Genomic DNA, 25,425 nt, shown 5'->3' on the forward strand with positions numbered 1-25,425 from the left:
AATCCTGATGATCTGAACTTGTTCATGAACACTATTGGGCAGGTCTTTGATATCCTCAAATCAGCAGGGTAAGACCTTTAAATGTCAGTGTGCGTCATTCGTGGAGCAGGGTGGGGTCAGGAAATATATTGTGCTCCATTTCCTCTGGAGGATGCCGGCTGACCCTTTCTACTCTCCTCCGTTACCCCAGCTAGTCACCCAAAACTTTCAGGATCTTCCTCTCAGGATGGGCAAGGGTTTCAGTTGGGAAGCAGTCATCCTAGGAAGTTTCTTTCAGCTTTGCAAGGTTATAGATAATGAAGTAAAAACACAATAACAAATGGCTAATTTCATAGATTTTTTCCTCCTCCTACTAAACTGAAGTTAGGGTTAGATCCAAGCTGGATAAGAGAGATTGGTCTTTTAGAGAAGAAGGTTTTAATGTCCTGTGCCATGGCCCCATTTGGTGGAGTCTATAGGTCCCTTTTGAGAATCATATTTACAAATAATTGAAGACATGCTAAATTTCAGTCAGAAGGGAATGAAAATAAAAGCTGGTTTCACCTTCCCATTCCCCTCCGAAGTTCATGAACTCCTAAAAATCTATCCAAACATAGAAAGAATTTCTAGTTTAAAATATAACTGAACCCCAGGAAAAATGTTTCAAAGCAGCTCACTTCCCATTAGTGTGACCAACAGTCTGCTAATTAGCCTTCAGTTTTAAAAGTATAGCCCATCTGTACTGTACTGGGATTGCTCCTGTTCAGCCTCCCCCATCCTCCAAACACCTTAATGCCTCCCCCATCAAAAAAGCTACCAAATTGTCTGTTTTCCCATTATTCCATGAAGGTATATTTCTTATAAGCATAGCTGTCTCTGGGGAGGCCATCCAGTCCATTAAGTTACAGTCAGAGCTTCTGATCTTGAAAGTCTTTCCTATTGTAACCTTACCCTTGCCCAGATTTGCCTTTGAAGTGGGAGAGGAGCCTTTAATCTTTGATCATTTCACTTAATGACAGATTGTCCTTTGATCAGCTCAGTTTTCTTCTTTCTTTTGTTTCACAATAAGTCACTTACCTTGGTGGTAGAAAAGACCTGAAGGAGGCCCAAAAAGCTTCCAATTTTGAAGAGCACAATAGTTATTTAACCTCCATATCTTAAGCAAATACACCCAAGCAAAGCCAGCCCTTCCTGGCCTTGATTAAACTTGAACGCTGTGTAATGTAACTGTGGCCAGCTGCACTTCCCTCCCCCCCAAAAAAAGCACAACCAACGAAAGGCAGGTCCCCAGGAATATTTTAAGTTGTTCTCATAGCTTTGGGAATATCTATGAAAGTTCCCATCAGCGTCAAGTTTGTTGATGCAGGTGTTTTGAGTTTTGGAAGCACAATAAACTTTGAATGTTAATTGAATATTTATTTTCAGATTACATTTTACAACTTCTTGGTTTATTATTTAACAGTCATTTGCTATCTGATTATGAAACAGAAAGTCTTCCCTAAGTCATTCCCTTGACTAGAAATCTAATGTTTTCAGCATAGTATAGTGAAAGGAACAGAGGAGATTGGGAGTCCAATGGGAGCCAGCTTGATAACTTCCTTGGGCCTAGTATAGGTAGACATTTAATAAATGCTATTGATGCTGTTGACTCACCTGAAAAAAATGAGAGGTTTCAACTAGAAGGTCTCTAAGGTCCCAGGGAATGAATTAAAGAAAAAACCATTTATTAAACCTGTAGTAGGGACAAGCATTGTGCTAAAAACAGAGGATATAGACAGAAAAGTGGCATATTCCCTGGCCTGAAGGAACTCATGTTATAATTCTCAATCATATAGAGGAGAGGTCTGGGCTGATGAAAAGGACTAGTGCTCTTTAGGGTGAAGTGGCAAGGCAGATGCTATCTTCTCAATTGTCATTTCATGGATATAACCATTTTGGTTTCTGAAGGTGAACCATTTAATGGACCTAAAGAACTTTGGTCTTGAGAATTTCTTTTCCAAATCATCAGTAGTTGTAACTCCTTAGAAGGGGATAGTGAAATAGTATTCAACACCTACTGGGGATGATCACCAAGTTTCTTCCCCACAAGCCTTGGATTATGGTTTTTGGGGGCTAGGCTGCCGTTAGGGCATGGGTAGAATGCTGCACACTTGCCATTTTTAATGCTTTCTGGCCCATGTCCTGGGCTGCCTCAAGGGGGGTCTCAGGGGAGGTGGCAGTCAAGAGGTGACTTGACCTATCAGCCACATGCTAGCTTCTGTCTCTTCCTTATTGCATATTTCTGTTTCCTCAGACTAGTAAATGGATGGAAATTAGTTGGCTGTTGCTGGTAAGGAAGGTGAGGCAATCAGAGTTCATAAATATTGAAAATTTGGAAGGAATTTAAGAACTATTCAGAAATTCAATCCCTTATTTGCAGATACTACTGTTATTCTGTAGTTGTCATTTTCAGATTCATAAGGCTATTTGGATATTAATTACTAATCATTCTGAATTTATCATTTCCTGAATCAGAGGATTTTGAATGGGAAGGGCTGTTAGAGATCATATAGTCCAGTCCATACCCCTCTTATAGGAAAAGTGAGGTACTGAGAGTGAGATGGTGACTTGTCTAAGGTCATTCAAAGGGTAGAGTTGGAATTCTAACCCATCTTCACTTTCCATATGACTAGACTTCTTTGGCCCTCCAACCCATCATTATTCCTGACTCAGGCAATGAATTTCATTTTAATATTAGCCTATACATAACAATAATAATAACAATAACAATAATAGTAATAATTAAGTAACACAATTTGTATTAAAAAAGCATTGCTAGTGAAAATGGAATTTTTGATTATGTGCCCATTAAAATTTTATGTGGCATCTAGTTATCGTAGAACATAGAGTGCCAGTCCTGGAATCAAGAACTCATCTTCCTGAGTTCAGATTTGGTCTCGGATGCTAGCTGTGTGACCGTGGGCAAGTCATTTAACCCTGTTGGCTTCATTTTCCTTGTCTAAACAATGAACTGGAGAAGAAAATGGCAAACCACTCTATACTAGTTTATCCAAGAAAAGCTCACAAAGAGTTGAACACAACTGAAATGACTGAATAATGAAAAGATTTTAGATGCCATTATTTTCTTTCTACTCCCTTCAGTTTTTCCTCCTTGACTATCTGACCATTGTCTGTATTTCAAAATAAGTACAATAGAACTAGTATAAACTCAGATTTGGATTTCGCTGAGTCAAATTCTATCTTTGAATATTGTATAGCGAAGAGTTGTTGTCTGAGAGATGTTAGTTCTGCCTCAGGACTTGTTTTTATGGTATAAGTTTTTGGGGGATATAGACGATTTCTAGTTTATTTAATCTAAAGTTTGCTCATCTAGAGTGATTCTGATTTGAATCAAATGTTTAAATTGTTGATCAAATACTTTTTTCTTATGGAACAGAATCTTATTTAATGTGGACTTAATATTTTCACAACTTAGAAAATGGGTTTCATTTATAGAAAATTTTTAAGCATTTGAGAATAGCTTTTTAATACTTAATTTAGCTCTGTTAGAGAAATGGATGATCTAATATTAATAGAGAAGGATCAATAGAATTGGAAGTCATCTAATCCCAGGGATCCATGAACTTGCTTCTTTAAAAAATGCTTTTCAACTATATTTCTTTTTTTTTTTTGTTTTTTATTTTTGAGAGGCAATGAGGCTAAGTGGCTTGCCCAAGGCCACACAGCTAGGTAATTATTAAGTGTCTGAGGCTGGATTTGAATTCAGGTACTCCTGACTCTAGGGCGGGTGCTCTATCCACTTTGACATTCTCTATATGTTATTTAAAGCATTAAAATATTTGGGAAAAGTTCCACAAAAATGGTTAAGAATCTCTGATCTTGTCTCAACCGTTCATTTTATAGATAAAAGATAAAGAGTCTCAGAGAGGCTAAATGAATTGCCTCTGATCCTTCTGTTTAGGATATGATAAGCCATCTTCCCCACCTTGGACATTGTCACTGGCTATCCTGCTGACTTGGAACTCTCTCCTTCACTTCCACCTCTTGGCTTCCCCAGATTCCTTCAGATCTTAGCTAAAGTCTTGCCTTCTGCACGAACTCTTTCCTGATTCCCTTTAGTTCCTTCTCTCCGATGATTGTTTCAGTTTATTCTGTATATATTTGGTTTGTTAATAGGTGTTTGCATATTGTCTCCTCCATTACACTGTGAATTCTTTGAGATCAGGAACAGTCTCCTCTCTCCTCATGCCACTTTTTTATGTATCCCCAGTTCTTAGTACTCTGTGGCACTTATATGTTTGTTGACTTAACTTGATACTGATGGAAAAGTATCTGAGAAAGTATTCTTCAAATTTGATGTTCTTTCTAATGTATAATACATAATGGTTGGGTGAAATCATTGATAATAATTAGCCATTTTCATATTCGAGAGGTTACTCTCAAATTCATTTCAAGTCAACCAACATTTATGAAATGTAAGACCTTGTGCTTGATATTGTAGTAAATGATGGGAATAAAATAATAACAATGAAAAGAGTCAACTCTCAAATAACTTAGATTCTAATTGAAGTTTGGAGAGATGAGGTGTATATTAGAGAAGTAAATACAAGATCATTGAAGAAGGGAGAGAAATGGACAATTGAGGATCAGGATAGGCTTAGGGAATGAACTGTCATCAGAACTGAGACAATAGAAAGGAACAATCCTGAGAAGTATACATGTGGCTGTGCATTCCAGGGATCTGCTACCTTCAAGTCAAGGTTGGTTGACCACTTGGCTTGAATAAGTTGTAGTGGGGATTCTTGTTCAGCTTTGGGTTAGGTGTGATGGTCTCTGAAGTCCTTGCTAATTAATTCTAAAATTCTGGATGAGTGCTTTTTTGGAATGTTTACCCTGCCATCCAAAGTACTTCTGTTTCCAAATGGTAAATCACACTAAAGAGCAAGGTTTTCATAATAATCAGTATTAATCTCTTTACAAGGTTCAGTTGCTTCCATTCTTTCTTTTGGGAATTAATTGGTGATTTCTACCTTCTCTATGTCCTGTTTCTAATAGGTCTGGGAAGTTTTCATTTCTAATTTCTTGAAATCTAGCTTTATTTTCTTAACCTGGTTTCTAGGAGTTCAGTGATCTCTCCTTGACCAAGTTTTCCAAGACAGATGTTTTGAATAAGCCAAGAGCTTATATTTTCTACTATATTTTAAATCTCTTTAATTTCTTTGTTCCAATATTCCTTGTTGTTTCAGGGATCATTATTTCTATTTGGTTCATCCTAGTTTTCAGGGAGGTCATTTTCAGGGAGTTTGCCACTTCCTCTTTTTTTTTTTAGGTTTTTGCAAGGCAAATGGGGTTAAGTGGCTTGCCCAAGGCCACACAGCTAGGTAATTATTAAGTGTCTGAGACCGGATTTGAACACAGGTACTCCTGACTCCAGGGCCGGTGCTTTATCCACTGTGCCACCTAGCCACCCCTGCCACTTCCTCTTCTAAGCAGTTTATTCTTCTAATTCTTTCTTCTAGAGCTTATATTTCATTTTTTATCTACTGCTTCATTATTTCTTGGTATACATGTAATCCTTTAGGGAAATTCAGTTATGGCATTATTCTTTCCTTCTAAGCTAGATTTTGGGCATCTCTGGATCTGTAATAATTCTTTATAATGGTCTTCAGTTTATTCATCTCTCCAGCTTTATAAAGTTCCTGACCTGGGGCATAGTAGTAGCTCCAGGTTCTGCTCACCCTCTTTCCTCCCCAATTTTACATGAGTAATCAGCCCTGCTTAGTAAGTATTGAGAATTAGAAATGAACTAGAGAAAATATTTGATATATTATATATATTTAGTAAATATAACTGAAAAGGTTATATATATATTGTATTAAAATATTTTATCAATTCACACTGTTATAGAATATTAGAGTTGGGCAGGAATGTAAAGAGTATCTGCCAACTGATTGGATTTTGACCCAGAGGAAGTGAGTGAGACTCTTGGCTCTGCTATGCTGCCTGTGACCTTGGGTAAATTATTTACCCTCTCAGAGTCTTAGTTCCTTCATCTCTAATGAGATGGTTGGACTAGATGACTGACCTCTAGGCTCTCTTCCAGTTCTCAGTCAATATTCCTGTAACCTCTACCTGTCAAGATACTATCCAGCTTGTGCTTTAGGGTCTATGCTTTCTAGAATCCATATGGAATTATGGTCCCTGCATGAATTGCCAAAAGTGGTCATTGGGTTTCACACATCTTGGGAGTTCTTCATCACCTTTTGGGTGAATCCTGGGTTCATGCAACTAACCTTTTTATTGTTTTATCAGATCAGCAGGTCACTAGCTTGTTACTGTATAGTAGAGAGCCCGTTATAATTGATTTCCTTACTCTCAAGGCCCTTTCTTGATAATCAATCCTTAAGTTCGCATCTTCCAACATTTCTTGCAGCACAAACTAATGTTTCAGTCTCAGAAAGTCCATCCCTCATTGCCAAACCCTAGGGGAAGAGTCTCATCCATTATTTCTCAGTATTCAGTAATCCTTGTTCCCTCTCTCCTTTTCAACCAGTCATTGCCCAGGATTCCCTTCTGTCTTTTTAGATCCCATTCTTCCTCTGCTTTTACCTGGAAGTCCTTGAATTTTTTTAAAGTAACATTTTCTTGAACAAAATTTCTGAGCTAACTTTTAGCATTAATTCTACTTATTTGACTGTAGAAGAAATGGAAGCATAACACATGAATCACTGAAAAATTCTCGCCTCTATTCATACTGGGAATGAGCTCCTTAGTTATTCTTGTTGGTAGTTCTTGTGACCAATTCTCATCCTATCCATTTTATTTTGAATTAAGATAATCTCTTAGATTTGTTTATTCTTCCTTCCCATAGCCACCAACCCAATTGAGGCTCTCTTTATTTCATATTGTATTTCTACCTGATATTTCATTCCCATCTACTCAGTATAATCCAGGGCCATTTCCTGTCATCCTACTTCATATCTAGTCACTGTACCCAGATGACTCTGGAGGAGAGAGCGAGACTGATGACTTAGCACAATATTCTGCCCTGTCCCAGTCTCCCCACATCACTCATATCCAATTCACGTGCATGTCATGGCATCATCTCCTTCATGTCATGGTCTTCTTCAAGAATAAAAGACAAACAACATTATCATCACTTGATATAATGATGCTAGACAAAGCTTTCCTGAAATGCCATGCTCATCATGTGTCTCTCCTTAATGCTTATCACATCAAGTCTGAGTTCTTGTCTCACACTCAAGATCTTGTACTATTTGGATGGACTTGGTTAAATCTTACTTCCATAACTCCTCCTGCTTTTCAACAGGAACCTTCTGATTTGAATGACAAAACTTACTGACAATATGACCATGGACAGATCATTTAACTTTTCTAAAGTTGTTTCCTAATATTTGAAAAGGAGATAAATCAACCAGTCCATCAACAAGTACGCCTACGACTTGACTAGCACCATGCTAGGTACTAGGAATATAAAGACTGGATGAAACAGTCTCTGGCCTCAAGGAGCTTACATTCTATTGGGAGAGATAGCATGCACAGATAAGAATATACAAAATATATAAAAGGTAGTTTAAGAGAAAGGCATTTAAGAGAAAGGTCAGAAAAGATATTTATATTAGATCCTAGAGTTTACTGAGTATGGTCAGATCTTTGCTTTAGGAATATCACTTTGACAGCAGAGAATTATACTAAGAATATCTACCTTATAGGGTTTGTATCCTTTAGAGTTCTACATAAATGAGTTATTAAAATTATTATTAGTCTAATTGCCCTCCAACATTCCACCCCTTTTCCTAACCCCCTAATTTCACCCATGTTCATTCTCACTTCTATGACTCTTCTCTCACCATTCTCCTTCCTAGATGTTTTCTTTGTCCCTCTAAATTCCAGTCATCTTTTAGGTTCCAGTTGTATCTTTTCATTGAAGGGAACCTGGATTTGGATCTATAAAAGAATTAGGAGACCATCTTATCTGAAATGTAGAGTGAGCAATATTCTGGCCATCTCACAAAGTCTTTCCCATCAGTGCTCTGCAATAGCAAGTTGTCACTGGGAAGGATATATTCGTTTATGTCCATTCAAGTCACCATTGGTCATTATCTTTCCCATTCCCCTGGTAGAAGGCAAGGACTTTCTTTGTACATGGATATTTATAACTACTTTTTTGTGGTGGCTAAGAATTGGAGATGGAAGGGATGTCCATCAGTTGAGGAATGACTAAATAAGCTATAGCATATGATTGTGATGGATTGTGCTATAAGAAATGACAAGCAGGACAATTTCAGAAAAACCTGGAAAAACTTACATGAACTGATGCAGAGTGAAGGAAAATTTTGTACACAGCAACAGCAATATTAATATTGTTCAATAAAGAATTGTGAATAACTCAGCGATTCTTAACAATACCATGTTTCAAAACAATCCCAAAGGACTAATTGATGAAAGAATTGATATTGATTGAATACAGACTGAACCATTCAGTTTTTTACTTTTTTTCATTTGAGTTTTCTTGTTCAAAATGACTAATATGGAAATGTTTTACATAATTGCACATCTCTAACCTATATCTGACTACTTGCTGTCTCAGGGAGGAGGGAAGGGAGGGATAGAATTTAATCTCAAAACTTTAAATAAAAATGTTTAAAAATTTTTAAAAATTCAAATAGGGTTATGAAAACCTTTGTCACCTTATTGGTAACTTTTGAGAAAGCAGTATCAACTAAGTAGTATGTTAGAGAGTGAATAGTTGAATGACTATTGAAAAAGTGGGGCATGGAGTGGGAGGAGGGGAGGACAATAGCATTAATAAAGGAGCAGAATTTTTGGGAAAGCAAAGAGACCTGTCCCAACTTGAGTGGAGAAGATGGTTGATAAAGATGGAGATTTGTAGAGACCTGGATTGAACTGCATTGCAGAGACCTAAAAGCCAGACCCAAGAGTTTGTACCTTAGTCTTCACATTTCTGCAACACAGTGATATGTCATTGGTACTTGAGATTGAGTTTGATAGCGGCCAGTAGAGAAGCTTAAAGTAAGAGGGAGATCAGGCCAGACTTTTTTTCTCAGTAGTTCAGTTGTGAGTTAGATATTTAGAAGGGAGACTGGATGGGATCTGGTGAATATTGATGGCAGTTAATTAATGTAGTGTTTTGTTTCTCATTGGTAAAATCTCATTGCCACTACAGGATTAGAACTGGAAGGGACTGAAGGGACCATTTAGTCTAACTACTTCATTTTACATCTGAGGAAACCTGGGACCCAGAGAGGTTAAGTGATGTACCCAGGTCACACAGATAGTGTATGAAGCAGCAGAAGCAGAGTTTGGCACAACGGATAGAGCACCCAGCCTGGAATCAGGAAGACTCATCTTCCTGAGTTCAAGTCCAGCCTCAGACACTTACTAGCTGGGTGACCCTGGGTGAGTCACTTAACCCTGTTTATCTTAGTTTTCTCATCTGTCAAATGAGTTGGAGAAGGAAATGGGCAGTACCCTGAGAGCATCTGATCACAGGGTGAGGGCTGGGGCTGTCACTTTTCGGCTCAGAGGAGAGAAGTGACTCACGTGGTGTCACACATGCAGTAAATAGCAAAGGCAGGACTTGAATCCAGGTCCTCTCATCCCAATCCAGGGTTCTTCCCACTGCCTAGTACTACATTATGGGGGGCCTGGGTCTGGAGTGGAAGGGGCCCAGGGTACATAGGAGAGAGAACCTACTATGGGCAGAAGGGCCTCCCCCACTAGGTGGTGCAGTGGATAGAGCACCAGCCCTGGAGTCAGGAGGACCTGAGTTCAGATCCAGCCTCAGACACTTAATAATTACCTAGCTGTGTGGCCTTGGGCAAGCCACTTAACCCCATTGCCTTGAAAAAAAAAACCCTTAAAAAAAAGAACCCCCCACCCCCACCCCACCTCCCACTTGTCACCCGCTCAGGATCTGCTGCCGGGACAAGATCTCTAAGAGTTAGAGACAATTGAAAAATAACTGAACAACTTTTGACACTAGAACTCATGCTCTTTCCACTGGACCACAATGTCTCCAAATTATAGGCCCCATGAAAGGCAGACAACAAATTTGATATTGAGTGCCTGGCACATTCTTATTATTAAACAAATGATTGGATTACTCAGAGTTGTAAATTCTATTCTTTGATATTGTTGGACTTTAGCACACGTTTTATATAAATAAATAAGTGTGTGTGTGTGTGTGTGTGTGTGTGTGTACATAGAGAAAGAGGTTCTTTAAAACATTTAATAAACTTTTTTTAAGGTTTTGCAAGGCAAATGGGGTTAAGTGGCTTGCCTAAGGCCACACAGCTAGGTCATTATTAAGTGTCTGAGACCGAATTTGAACTCCTGAGTCCAGAGCCGGTGCTCTATCCACTGAGCCACCTAGCTACCCCAATCAATACTTTAAATGTCTGATTTAAATTTTAAAAAATCATTGATACAGAATTTACTCTGCCATTTAATAATGAAAAAAATACTTTATGGAGTTCTCCTGTCAAGCAAAATGTCTGACTTCGGATATCCTATTTTAGTATTTAGGAGCTTCATTTTTTTCTTGTAATGAAGCCAACTGTCTTTCTGAGTCAGTATTTATTTGTGCTAAATCAGTCAAATATAAACTGAAGCATATGTATGAACTTTTATTTTCAAAGTCATATGGCTTGAGAAAGCTGACACTTGATCATTACCTCAACACCTGGCTCTCCTGTATGAGCTGGGGAATTCAGGATTTTGAATGAGATTAACCAATTGAAACAGGTGGTGAGGAACATCTATGGTAAATCTGATGTTTACTTGTGTGTGGAATGGCACTGATTGGAAAGGATATTGTTTTAGTCTTTAGGTCCTAGGCAGTTGTTATCCATTCATTACATTTGAGAAGGAAAGTGATGACCATAGAACAGAAGCATGAGAAGCATTTTAGCGTAATGGAAAGAATACTGATTACAGTGGAAGGGACATGGATTTGAATCCTGTCTCTGCTTCCAGCTTGACTTTTGGATTTAGGATTCTCTGGCTATATGATAATGTCCCAGATCCCTTCTCCCCTGAAATTCTCTGATTTTATATAAAACTCTAACTAGTCCATACTGTTACAGAATTAGGACTGAATATTAGAATGGTCCTCACTGCCATGGGATCCTATCTGCAGGACAAATTTGATGAACTTAAGGCAGTAGATAGGACAGTGAGAGGATGAGCAATGATTGTTAGAAAAGAAAGGCTTGTCTCAAAACTTGAGCTCTAAATGTGTTGTCAGCTGTATATTGACAGAGAAAGGTATGGAAAGGGTATGGGTATTTCATTAAAAATTTTTAAATTTCTTCTTAATTCTGATGACAAACACCATCAAACTTGAGTATTTCCATATGCAGAGAAAAACAGAGAGTGTATTATAGTGCAATTTTCTTTTTATATATGGTTTTTAAAAAGCAGATAATGAATTCAACATGTCAGTTTCAGAGTTGTCCTGTTTGCCTGTGGCTTTTTCCCTTAAGAGTTATTTCTATTCTCTTCTTTGCATTAAAAAAACAAACTTTGAATGACTGGCTTTTCCTCTTCCTCCTTTCCTTCTCCAGACTTCTCCAATCCTGCATTAAAAATAAACAAACTTTTCCTTTGTAACATAAGTATAGTCAAGCAAACCACCTCCTACATTGGATAGGACCACAAATAAGCTATCTCATTCTCCATCTCTAGGTTGAAGGTGGGGAGCAGGTTTCATCCTTGGTCCTCTGCAGTTGTGATTCATCAGTGCATTGTTCAAAGATCTGAAGTCTTTCCAGTTGTTTTTCTTTATGATTAGGGCATCATATAAATACATTGTTCTTCTGGTTCTCCTCACTTCATTTTGTCTTCATTCATAAAAGTTTACCCAAGTTTCTCTGAATCCATAGGTGACCCAATGAGGAAGACCTATGTTCAAATTCAGCTTCAGATACTTTCTAGGTATAAGACCTCTGTTTACCTTACTTTCCTCCTTTGTAAAACTGGAAATAATGCTAGCACCATTATTCTATATGGAGAAGATGGAGCATTTGGAGCAGAGTTGGGGCCAACTGAGAGTGAGGATCATGGAGGACTATGTGTGTGTGTGTGTGGGGGGGGGTTGGTAAATAGATTACCCTAGCTTTGCTGGAACAGAGGGACTAGAGTTACATAAAAAACATCCGTTAAGTATGTGCTACAGTTATGTAGAAAACACAGCCCCTACCCTTAAGGAATTTAGGGTCTATAAAGGGAAAGACATGCACACAAATAACTATAATACAAAAAGTGTGAAAATACTTGAGGTACAAATAAAATGCTTGGAGCCCACTCACAGGAAGGAGACTCATACCAGCTGGAGAATTTCAGGATTTCATTGGGAAATAGTAGTGTGTATTTCTGGAGCAGTGTCTATGCATATAACAGTAAGAGTTCAGTCTGTAAAGGTAGAGGTGGGGAATAATGAATGGAGGGCTTTCAAAATTGAGGTTTATCTTTATACTAATTAAGGTCCTTCCTCCCTTTTCCCTTCTTCCTTTTTCTTTCTCTTCCTCCTCTTCTTCCTCCTTCTCCTTCCCCTCTCTCTCTCTCTCTGTTAACTTGCCTAGAGTGACATAGTAAGTATCTGAAGCTGGATTTGAACTCAGGTCCTCTTAACACTAGGGTTAGTGCTCTATCCACCGAACCACCTAGATGCCCCTGAAAGGCTAAATGCTTAAGCAGGAGAGTGACATGATCCATTTTATAGACATGCAAAAATTCAGATTGCCATTATACTCTTCCTGTGCTCGAATATACCCGTTTCACCCCTACTTTCCTTCCTTATTCTCCTATATAATGGAAAAGGCCCTAACCTTAGAGATGTCAGAAGATTTGTGTTAGAACCCTGGCTCTACCCCTTCCTTACTAGGATGTGACTTGGAGCTAATCACTGAGCCTTTCTTGGCCACCAATTTTTGCACCTGTAAAAAGGAACTGATACACTTTTCTTTTTTGGATTTTGCAAGGCAATGGGGTTAAATAACTTGCCCAAGGTCACACAGCTAGGTAATTCTTAAGCATCTGAGGCCTCATTTGAACTCAGGTCCTTCAGACTCCAAGGCCGGTGCTCTATCTACTGTGCCACCTAGCCACCCCAATATACTTTCACTATTATTCTTACAGGTTTGTTATAGAAAACAAATGAGAGAATGTATGTGAAGCTCTTTATAAACCCTAAAATGATATCTCAGTGTAAAATGTTAATATCCATTCTATAATACTTCTTCAAAGCTCAACTCAAGTACTCCCTTGAAATCTCTAACTTTGGTTCAATAATGACTTTCTGTCATCACGTAGCATTTATTTTACATTTATCTTGTGCTTTTGTCGTCCATTTTATTTCATAGAATTTATATGAAGAGGAGACTTTGAAAATTGAGTCCACCTTTTCATTTTAGAAATAAGGAGGGGCAACTAGGTGGCGCAGTGGATAGAGCACCGGCCTTGGAGTCAGGAGTACCTGGGTTCAAATCCGACCTCAGACGCTTAATAATTACCTAGCTGTGTGGCCTTGGGCAAGCCACTTAACCCCATTGCCTTGAAAAATCTAAAAAAAAAAATAAGGAAACTATTATGACTTCCCCAAAGTCTGAGATTTGAACTCAAACCCTCTGGCCCCAAATTTAATTCTCTTTCCCTCACCCCATGCTGCCTTTTCATCTGTCTCATCTCACTGTAAACTTCTTGGGGATGGGAACCTTAAACGTAATCACTGCATCTCTTCCATCCCTCCAACAAGGTACTGAGAACACGCATCAAACTCTGAAGGTAGCTAGTACATATTTACTGAATGAATGAATCAAAGAAAATCTCTCCTATCATTTGGCTTAATTTCAATGTGAACTTTTATGAATATGCATGGTGCTTTGCATGTAGTAGACCATTCAATGATTATTGAATTAAATTGTTGTCAGGATAAATGTGGTAATGGGACTAAAGAGCAAATGCACTGATATTAAATTGAATTGTAGTTTTGGTTTTAGTTAGTGTGATTTACTGTCATAGGAGGTGAACACCAGAAGGGATTCTGGGAATCACAGTGCCCTTCCCTTCTTTTACAATCATGAAGTCATTCCTAGTGTAAAATGACTTGTCCAAGGTCACACAACTTAAGGAGAGAAATGAGACTTAGACCCTTGATCCTGACTTCAGTTGGAGAAAACAATAACACTTTGCATTGAGTAGCAAGAATTTATAAAAAAAATTAAAATAAAAAATATTTTATTTATTCCTTCCCTTCCTGTTTCCCTTTTCTTTCCCTACCTCTTTCTTTCTCTTCCTTCTTTTTCCTTCCTTCCTTGCCTTCTTTCTTTCTTTCTTTCTTTCTTTCTTTCTTTCTTTCTTTCTTTCTTTCTTTCTTTCTTTCCTTCCTTCCTTCCTTCCTTCCTTCCTTCCCTCCTTTTTTTTCTTCTTTCTTTCAGAAAATGTTTTTTGAGCCCCAGACCCTGTTTCTTTTCTCATTGAGTTTATAATCTACTATATAAGAGTCAGGGAGGAGGGATGAACAATTCTTTTTGTTCACCTTACCAAGCTTTTACAAGTCCCATCAGGGAAGATATTATGCTCTAGCTTAGTCCCTGATTTCACTGCTCTGTGGGAGCAATTTGCTTTAATAATTCCCCCTTTTCCCATTAACAGTAAAACTTCTTCTAAAAGGAGGTAGAGTGGGACTCTGCAAATAAATGCAGTAGATTTTTAAGTGAGATGCAAAGGGATTTGCCCTTTGGAAATGGGGGTTGGGCATGTACACATATAAAGAAAAGGCTGTAAAGTATTAAAGAGTCATGTGGTCACCCCAGTCTCCTTGTGTCTCGAGTACCATGTGTTGGGTCCTTGCTCCATTAAGAGGCTTCTATTATTGGTAATTTAAAGATGTTGTTATAATAGAATGTATCCAATTAGGTCATTTGCCCATTGTGTATGACACATTGTACTTTATGAAATGCTTTTCTCCTAACAAACCTATGAGAACATGGGGCAGGCTAATACCAGTCATTTTATAGGTAAGGAATCTGAAACCCAGAGAAATTCAGTTCCTTGACCAAAATCACACAATTACCAAGTGTCAGGACTGGCCCTCAAAGCTGCTTGTGACTCTACCAGACCATCAGTTTTTCTCCCCCATGCTTCTACCTCCAGGGCAGACTTGTAGGGCATTTGTATTGCAGATGAGGTAGATAGGTTGGGTCAACATATGGTCTATCATATTTTTCTTCAATTGACATCTCAGAGGCCTTGTTTGAAGGATGTCTTCTGCTTTTTGGAACTTTATTAAATATATTCTTTAGTTTTGGGGGTATAATAGGAGAACCTCAAGTCCTAGTTTCTGAATCTTTGCTAGTTTTGTGAACCAGGGGCAACTGATTTAAAAATCACTCATACCTCAGTTTCCTTTTCTTTTTTTAAATTAAAGATTTTATTTATTTTGAGTTTTACAATTTTCCCCATCTTACTTCCCTCCCCCACTCCCACAGAAAGAAATTTGTCAGTCTTTACATTGTTTCCATTGTACATTGATACATATTGAGTGTGATGAGAGAGAGAAACATAAAGTATAAGAGATAACAAGATCAGACAATAAGATATCAGGTTTTTTCCTAAATTAAAGGGAATAGTCCTTGGTCTTTGTTCAAATTCCACAGCTGTTTCTCTGGATACAAATGGTATTTTCCATTGCAGATAACCCAGAATTGTCCCTGATTGTTGTACTGATGGAATGAACGAGTCCATCAAGGTTGATCATCGCCCCCATGTTGCTGTTAGGGTGTACAGTGTTTTTCTGGTTCTGCTCATCTCACTCAGCATCAGTTCATGCAAATCTCTCCAGGCTTCCCTGAAATCCCATCCCTCCTGGTTTCTAATAGAACAATAGTGTTCCATAACATACATATACCACAGTTTGCTAAGCCATTCCCCAATTGAAGGATATTTACTGGATTTCCAATTCTTTGCCACCACAAACAGGGCTGCTATGAATATTTTTGTTCAAGTGATGTTTTCACCCTTTTTCATCATCTCTTCGGGGTATAGACCCAGTAGTGGTATTGCTGGATCAAAGGGTATGCACATTTTTGTTGTCATTTGGGCATAGTTTCAAATTTCTCTCTAGAAAGGTTGGATGAGTTCACAGATGCACCGACAATGTAATAGTGTCCCAGATTTCCCACAACCCTTCCAATAATGATCATTATCCTTTCTGGTCATATTGGACAGTCTGAGAGGTGTGAGGTGGTACCTCAGAGAAGCTTTAATTTGCATTTCTCTAATAAGTAATGATTTGGAGCAATTTTTCATATGGCTATGGATTGCTTCAATCTCCTCATCTGTAAATTGCCTTTGCATATCCTTTGACCATTTGTCAATTGGAGAATGGCTTTTTTAAAACTATGACTCAGTTCTCTGTTTATTTTAGAAATGAGTCCTTTGTCAGAAACATTAATTGTAACTCAGTTTCCTTTTCTATAAAACAGGAATTTATTACTAGTCATAGAGTTATTGTGAGAAAAGTTCTTGTTAAGCCTCAAAACTTTGTGTATGTGTGTGTGTGTGTATGTGTGTATGTATGTATGTATATAAACATGAGCAAATAACAAGCATGGAAGAGTATATTATTGGAAAACTAATACATTGTAATAATATTTGGCATCTTGCAAATCATAAGGTTTTTATAAAAGTCAGCTCTTCTTAGTTATTATGTTTGTGTTTTTCCTGGAAGGAAAACCCCAAGAATCTAACCAGTAATGGTTTGCTATTGATTTTGTTCCTATTATAAATACCATGTAAGATTTAATTCACTCATTTGAGTGAAGTCAGGAACTAATACTGTTGTAATGATCACATTGCTGGTAATGTGGATAGACTTAATAAATAATGGCTTAATTTCAATTGAAACATTTTCCTTACTCAGCTCTACCAAGCTGATTGAACTTCATGTCAAAGTTTCCAAAGGTGTTTTTGAATGTCTCCCCCACTAGACTGTAAGCTACTTGAGGGCAGGAATTGTCTTTTGCCTTTCTTTCTATGCTTCACAAGTAGCACAGTGATCACCAGTTAGTAGATACTTAAGAAATGCTTCTTGACTTACCTAGAATGAACTTTCCTCAATCTTCTGGCACAGAAGCTCTTAACCCTGAGATCTGTGAACTTTTTTTTTAATCATTTGGATAACTATTACAATATCACTAATTTCCTTTGTAACATGGTATATTTTATTTTACTCATTTAAAAAACCTTTATTCTGAGAAGGTCTGCATGGGCTTCACCAAATCACTGCCCGCAAGTGCAGAACTCATGGATTCACCCATACCACTGAATCTTCTGAAGCTGCTCCTACCAAAGCCAGGACCAAGTCCAGACTCAGAGATGTGTGGAACAAAAAATTCTCAGGAGCTGTTAGGAAATTGAGGGCTGGCTGGGCTGCTGGTTCAGAGAATGGAGGGAGAAGCAGGACAACTAGTAAATTGGACACCATCATGATCACAGGCAGAAGTCACACTTGAACCTGGACATGGAGTCTTCCAGGCTGGTGCTGGCATTACGGCCGGCCTACTTGCTTCTTTTTGAGGGGCTTAAGGATCTAGTACAAAACAGGAATTCTGATACTATTCATCCTGAATTTTTGAGGATTTTTCATAGGCTTTAGTTTTCACTTTGTATGATTTATGAAGCTTACTAAGCAAATCAACAATGTAGATCTTGTTTTTAGGGTCCTTTTAAAGGTCCTTGAATTTGTTAATGATAAATGAATGTTTTGACTGGAGTTCTGTTTGGGGGCATACATTTAGTCTAGGCTATAAAGTACCCAAAAGGCAATGGCTATTGAAATAGAGAGCTATTGAATAGTTGTAATGGCTTACAAGTTCACTAAGACCTTATTATTGCACAACTTCCACTCATTCAAACTATTTTTCCCCATCCACCAGTTAGTCAAAAGTAGAAAGACTTTCCTGTATCCAAGTAATACTTGAACAAATCTATGATCTCATCAATGCAGGTATTCCCTCCAGTAATGACAACCTGTCCTGTTTGACTTTTGCTCTAATGCTTCTAAAGATCCATGGTGGCAGTGGGGATGTCCATTCTGTGCTCTTATCTTATCCTGATCCCTCCCCTGGCCTCTTTCAGAGGCCTTTCTGTGTACACCCCCTGACTCCTTTAGTACCAGTGAACACACCAAGTACATTTTAAAACCTGTAGCCCCTATTTCTTGTAATCTTTCATACATGTTCTGATATGGATCCAGAGTCCCAAGTTATTTCTCTAGTCTCAGAGGTGATGTCCATATCTGAAATTTCTTTGCAGCAATGAAAGTTACATTGGAGACAGTGAATAGCTATGGTAGACATAGGTATAGCTTATTTCTATCTGAAGTTAGTGGGGGAGGAGGCTTCTATAGGAGAGAAGTCACCTCTGGGTATATTTGGGAGGGTCTATACTGAAGGAATTTTGAAAGGGGGTATTGCTAGGGCCACCAGAGTACTGTGTGTGTGTGTGTGTGTGTGTGTGTGTGTGTGTGTGTTGGGGGGGGGATTCAGAGAAGGAATGTGCCTTTTCATGGAGGAAATACTAATTTTCTCCTTCCATTATGCTGGTTCCCTAGGGCAAAGCTTTATTTACCACATGGTAATGATGGCTCTGGATACGGGTCTCAAAGGGAAGCTTTTCAGCAGCTGAATTTAATATATTAGGTATTCATGACCTCAGGTGCTTATGACATTAAGTCTATATTAACTTCCTTGCTACCGTTTACTAAACAGTAAGACCCCTGTTCCAACCCTGTTTCTATAGAATGACTCTCCACTTGTCACTAGTTATTCTGAAAAGCTTATATTTATGGAATGAGGCATAGTGGATAAAGGAGGACTAGCTTCAGTATTTGAAAAACCAATGGGGAAAAAACTCTGGCTTAGGAGTCAGAGGCCCTGGATTCTAATATGTGACCTTTGTGACCTTGGGCAAGTCATTTCACCTTTCTAGTCCTCAGCTTTCTCAACTGTAGAATGATGGAGTTAAGATAGATTTTCTCCAAGATTCCTTCCAACTCTAATTCATGATGCTATCTATGTCAGTGCCCAGGCTACCCTCTAAGACTATAGTAAGAAGTTACTGATCCATTAGTGGAGTTTCCACACCAGGATCCCACAATGAAATCTAGAGCTCCCCTCTTCCCAAAGTGGTAACAAAGAGCTTCATATAAATTTGCTCATTTTATTCTTATAACAATCCTGTAAAGTGTAGACTGAAATATGATTTTCCCTATTTTACACAAGTATTTAAATATTTTCCCCAAGATCCTGGAGATTGAGACAAAGCTGGGACTCAAATTCAGGGCTGATGTTATATGATAGATATATAGACCTTGGGCTTAGAGTCCTAGGTGAGGGAGAACAATTGGACTCCAGTAAGTCCTTAGCAATGGATATTTCCTGAAGAATTCTAGTCCTCCTTTAATCTAACTAGATAGCTCAATAGAGATTAGAGTCTATTTCATAGGGTTATTGAGGGATAAATAAAGTAATTTTAGAAGTGGTTTACTTGATATACTATCAGTTGCTAGAGATTGTTATTAGGAGAAAGCTCCTCCTTTTGCTGCTTAAGAATGAGTGCCTTGGGGCAGCTAGGTGGTACTTGATGGAGCAACTGGAGTCAGTAGGACTTGAATTCAAATCTGGTCTCAGATACTTTCTAATTACCTAGCTGTGTGACCTTGGGCAAGTCACTTAAATCCATTGCCTTGCAAAAACCAAACAAAGAATGAGTGCCTCACTTTAAGAACATGGGTTTTATAATCAGGGGACCTGTGTTGTCAGCTAGCATTGTCAATAGTTACTTGAATTTTAGAGTCATATCTTGTTAGCACTCCAGTTTCTTCATCTGTAAAGGGGAAGTCATTCTGCCTTAATACAAGATGATTATAAGTAAGATGACTTAATATTTGAAAGCATTTTTTCTAGGGCAAAGACACTTTGCACATTTGAAGAATAGGCAAACTCTAATGCTTAGCAATTGTAGTATTCTGTTTAATTAAATTTCAGGTTAACTGAGGATTAATTGGAAAGTCTTTTTTCTTTCAACTTTACAAATTTTTTTTCTAAGGTGCCTGCTTTCCTGTCAAGGTACAATGTCCTAAATATGATCAGCTGTTTCCATGGTGATTTTATAATTTCCCAATGCCCTTGTAATTAATTGATAGCAGTATAGGTATCTCATATACATCTTTTACTCATACTCCCTCTGAGCAGCATTACTTTGATTTTTTTGTTTGTTTTTCGGTTTGTTTGGGTTTTTTGGCAAAGTAATGGGATCAAGTGACTTACTCAGCAATACTTTATAATATCATCATACAATATAATATCATTAATGCATTTGAAGCAAATCTCATCATATGCTAGGAAATACAAATCCTTGGGAAGATGTTTTCTCAGGTTTCTTCTCTACTGCCAATGTGGATATAGTGCAGAGATACTAGACCTGAATGTGGGTTGTCGATAGCCTGAGACATTCCTGAGTGAAGTTCAAATCATTAATTGAGAAATATTTAACAAAATAAATAAAAATACAGTAAAACAGATATCACATTTAAAAAATAAATATGCAGCCTACAGGGATCTGTATATGTGCTTTAGTGGCCCCCATTTCTGTTTGAATTTGGGTAGACATTGGCCTGACTTGATACCATATACTCTTGGAGTTGTTTTCTCAAATGAAACCCTAATATCAATTTTTTCCTTGTCAACTATCTGTTTTTACTAACAACTAGAATGCAGGGAAAACTCTTACATTGAGTTTATTGCTATTTTCCTGATGTATAATAATTACGGGGCAGCTAGGTAGCACAGTGGATGAAGTGTGGGACTTGGAGTCAGGAAGCCCTGAAGTTGAATTCTGTCCTCAGACACTTAATAACCGAGTGGTCAAATCCCTGAACCTTTTTTTAGCTTTAGCTGAAAGATAATAGCAACTTTCTCACAGGGTGCTGTGAGGATCCAAAGATATTGATATCTCATTATAGATTAATGATATCATGAGATTGAAATCTCATTCCATAGCAAACAGATATAAAGCATTCCGAAAGCCTCCAGTCACCTTATAAATCTTGATATTATTAATAACCCATAAAGCAGATTGTTCTCAGCACATTTCATTACCACTATCCAATTTTTAATAAATGTTTATTAATTGGTTGATGTTTAATGCCCTGTTAGTCACTGAGTAGTAGAGGAGACAAGACACAGTCATACATTACTATGAAGAGCACAGAATTACAAACAAAATCCTCTGAGTTAGTAAATAGAAATCAGGAATCATCAAAGGGGACTGTGGAATATTTCTGAAGTCATCACTAGCCCCCATCATTGTTTTTTTTCCAATATAAATGATCCTCATGGATGATGTAACCATTCTATTGGTAGATGAGAGTCATTGTGTATACATGTGAGCTCTCTCTCTCTCTCTCTCTCTCTCTCTCTCTCTCTCTCTCTCTCTCTCTCTCTCTCTCTCTCTCTCTCCCTCTCCACCCCCCACCCCCCAAGCTGGTTGGAGGATGGCTGGGCCTCTGTTTCTGAGTTATGGAAGAACTGTCTGACGCGTACTATGTCCAGGCAGACACTACGTCACATGGTTATCTCTGTTTGCCTTCTATGTATTTCATCATGTTGCCCAACAGCCCTATTTTTCCCCCAAAGTTAAATGGGATGAATAGGCACAAGCAGAACTATTTGAAAGAGGCTTATCCCCAGCAGCTGCTCTCTGAGACAAAGAGAAGTATTATTTGGAAGAAAGTGAATCTGTGGTGGCTATTGGTGTTTCTGTTCTTACACAGACACTGGTCTGTACAGCAATGAATTGGGGAGATCTGAGCTGGATTGTGAGATGGTAGAGTACAGTTGTTTTATCAGGGGCCTGTCTTGCCAGTAGGATGATGTCAATTCAGGGGATCATGGCCTGTATTCAGACAGAAAGAGACATATCACAATTGGATTGTGGAGAAGGGGAGATAGCAAAAAAACAAACTTTTTAAAACTCTTGAAGGCCTCGGCAGAGATTTAGTTTACGATAAGATGGAAAACCTTGAATTAGGCAGGGTTTATCCTCAAAATTTGTCTTCAGAAATGATGGCAGAGCTATTTTCTATACAGTTTTTGTATCCATTACTTTCCTTTATAAATCTAAACACTGTGATCCTTTCTCCAATCTTGACCAGCATATACAGTTCATAAAAGCTGCAACATATTATAATCGCTTTGATTAATGTATGTAACACAGGAAAAACCTTAGGCATCAAGTCAAATAAAATAAAGTATTTTCAAAGCACTTTACAATCTTTGAAGTACTGTGTAAATACTAGTGATTATTATTAGGGAAAAAAAAAAAACTCCTCCTTGCTTTGCTGCCTAAGAGTGATTGAGTCAACTTAAAAACACATGTCTTTGACAAAGGAGACCTGTGAGCAGCCCTGGTTCTGCCACTAAATCATAGTCAATCTGGGCAGTTGATCATTGCCTCAGTTTCCTCATCTTTAAGAAAAATAATGATGCATTGTACTGTGGATCAAACGAGCTTATTAGAGAATTCCTTTTGTAACTCTAAAATTTCTATGTCACATTATTATTATTAATAATAATAATATTGTTCATCATTATTCAGTAGGTCAATTCACCATCTTAAGTGCATGAATCTCCAATAAGGAGTGTACAATCTAGTTGGGGAGCCAGAATTAATAATGAAGTATGAAATTGTGAAGCCTACACTTTGTTAGTCAGTCCACACGAGGACAAGAGGATACCGATTCTTTGAGAATAGTGAATTTCTCCATCATTTCTCCATGCTTCCACTTAGTAGGCTGTATATAAGGGAATGCACCAGAACCAATTAGACTAGACCTTCTCAGGTACGTATCTCCCAGTATGTACTTCCTCAACATTTATTGATTGACTAAGTTAAACAGGATCAGGTGAGGGCCTGTTACACTACCTAGGGAGTAAGCCTCTCCTTTCCGAAATTCCATCCATGCTCCAAAGTTGGACTAAGGTCCAGTCTCCTTTCTGAAGTTTTCCCCAGACTGAGCTCACACAGATCTCACCCTTCTCTAAGGTCCCGTTGTACACTCTTGGGATTTTGGAAGGAACATTATGGCTAGAATCAGAAGCCATAAGCACAAATCTCAGTTTCTGTTCTTACTATTTATGAGACTTTGGGAAGGTGGTAGCTTTCCTGGGCCTCAGTTTCTATGTCTGTAAAATGGAGGTATTGGTGCTATACTGGATGTTTAAGGTTTCTTTCAATTTTAGATCCTATGACAGAATATGGGGATGGTCCAAATTCTGTATGTGACCAAAATTAAGTAGGCCTGGCTTTCTGAATGTCCCAGACCAGAACAGCTCCTCGTTTTTTAGACATTTAGTTTGAAATGGAAAGTTCCACTATAGTTTTGCTGCCAGCATTCTAAAAGGAAGTCTGACTTGTGGTGTATTATGGGTCACTATATATTTGCTAGTTTATGTCGTGCTGACTAAATTGGCAACATGTTTGTTTTTCCTGGTAAACATTCAGAACGTTTGCCCCTTGCTCCTCCTTTTCCCCAACAAAATCACACTTGTCATACGTGAATGAAATAGATGACTGTTTCAAAAACCATCCACCCATCAGTGATGATATGAAAATTAGTGGTGGCAGACAAAGCTTTCCTTTCTCAGGGACCACAAGGCCTCAGATGAAGTTGACTTTAAACTAATATTACTCCCAAATTGGGACCAAGTGAAAATAAAAATGGTTCAAGCCTCAGAGGCCAATGCTTGGTATGATAAAATGATTTTGCTTTCTGAACTCTTTATGCTTGTGGAAACATTGATTATTCTTCCCTTGCCAATCTTCTCCTCTTTCCTTTTCCCCCACCCCCACATAAATGAAAACCTTCTAGAAGTGTTGTTTTACCTTTGAGCTTAAATTGACTTGGTGACAGAAAAAGTGCAGAAACCCTGGAGTTCCATGACCTTGTTCCAAGTGTCATCTGGGAAACCTTGGACTTTCCTCCCCCTCAATGAGCCTCAGTTTTCTCATTTGTAAAATGAGGACATTGAACTCGCTCTGTAATCTCTTCTAGTTTTTTGTCTGTATCTTGTACATGCCCTTTTAAACAATATGGGATGTGTTCTTAGTGAAAAAAATTTGTAAAAACTAAATTTATTTTCATTTTCAATAAATGAGAACTATAGCTTTGCATCAGTATTTTGATATGTGAATGATCAAGAGTCCCAGGGTTATATTGGGTCAAAATTCCAGCTGGGTAGTTCATGGATCTTACACCCTCTTGGTTTAACAATTTCCCTAATTCCTGGTGTGTTCAAATTGGAAGAAGCCTCGTCATCCTGATAGATGATGTTAGAAGTGTCTTGTTTCTTCACTGCTTCCCAGGGGCTAGTGCCTTCTCTTCCAAAGTTACCTTCCATTCCCTCTTTATGTATCCAGTATTTGCCTTTTTATGTACATGTTTTCTTCCTCCATTAGAATGTCAGCTTCTTGAAGGCAGGGACTAGTTTTGCTTTTCTTTTTATTTTCATCTGGTACACAAAGTAAAGGCTTAATAAATGCTTGTGAATTGGTTGATTATACCAAAAATTCTGAAGAAAATGTTTCTTCTTCCTTGATTTCTTTTTCCCCTATCAATAAGTGAACTACTAACTCATAAATTCTTTTAGAATAAAATAACATGCCAAAAAGAGTTGATGAAAATATAAACACCAAGAAAAGTTAATTTGACACTTTGGTTTTAATGAGCTCGGTCAGCATTGAATTTGTCTCCTACCATGGCCAGGAATCAAGACCCCTTCAAAACCTGTCTGTTTGATGAGGTTTGAAGATTACTTATGGTAAACAGGCTCTTTTTCTCCCTGTTATTTTATTCCAACTTTTATTTTTAAACTTTACCCTAAAGACTACTTGTGCTTAAAAAAAAAAAACCCATGTCTTATATAAAATGGTTCATGCTTGGCTTCTAAGCATGCACTCAAACCATGTTCTGAGCATGGGAGGCATCTGGCCAAAATGCCAAAACTTTCCAGTGGGAACAGTTCTGGAAGGAGCCAGAATTGACTTGGGGGTGGGGCTGGGGAAGGGATTGACTTATGGGCCTGTGTTTCCTCTTGATGATTGTATCTCCTCTCTTCTCGCAGGTGAAGCTGCTCTAAGAGGTGAACCCAGAATGCAAGCCCTTCCTGTGTCCTCTGCCCTCACCAATCATCGGACAGGGCCCCCTCCCATCAGCCCCAGCAAGAGGAAGTTTAGTGTGGAACAAGGGGATGATGACCTAGACTGTGAAAATGACCATGTGTCCAAGATGAGTCGGATCTTCAACCCCCATTTGTGAGTGGCTTCTTTTTGTTCTGAGTA

At 38.2% G+C, this 25,425-nt stretch overlaps 1 protein-coding gene across 2 annotated transcripts in view; it reads left to right on the plus strand.

Annotated features, from left to right (window-relative positions):
- Positions 1 to 25,425, plus strand: part of VGLL4 (vestigial like family member 4) — a 169,765-nt gene that overhangs the window by 100,602 nt on the left and 43,738 nt on the right. For both annotated transcript variants that reach the window (XM_074198555.1, XM_074198554.1), the window contains one exon: positions 25,209 to 25,398. In XM_074198555.1, coding sequence (XP_074054656.1) covers positions 25,209 to 25,398 — 190 coding nt within the window. The remainder of the gene's footprint in view (positions 1 to 25,208; positions 25,399 to 25,425) is intronic.

Source organism: Macrotis lagotis, chromosome 8 (genome assembly GCF_037893015.1).
Source record: "Macrotis lagotis isolate mMagLag1 chromosome 8, bilby.v1.9.chrom.fasta, whole genome shotgun sequence".
Classification (NCBI taxonomy): domain Eukaryota; kingdom Metazoa; phylum Chordata; class Mammalia; order Peramelemorphia; family Peramelidae; genus Macrotis; species Macrotis lagotis.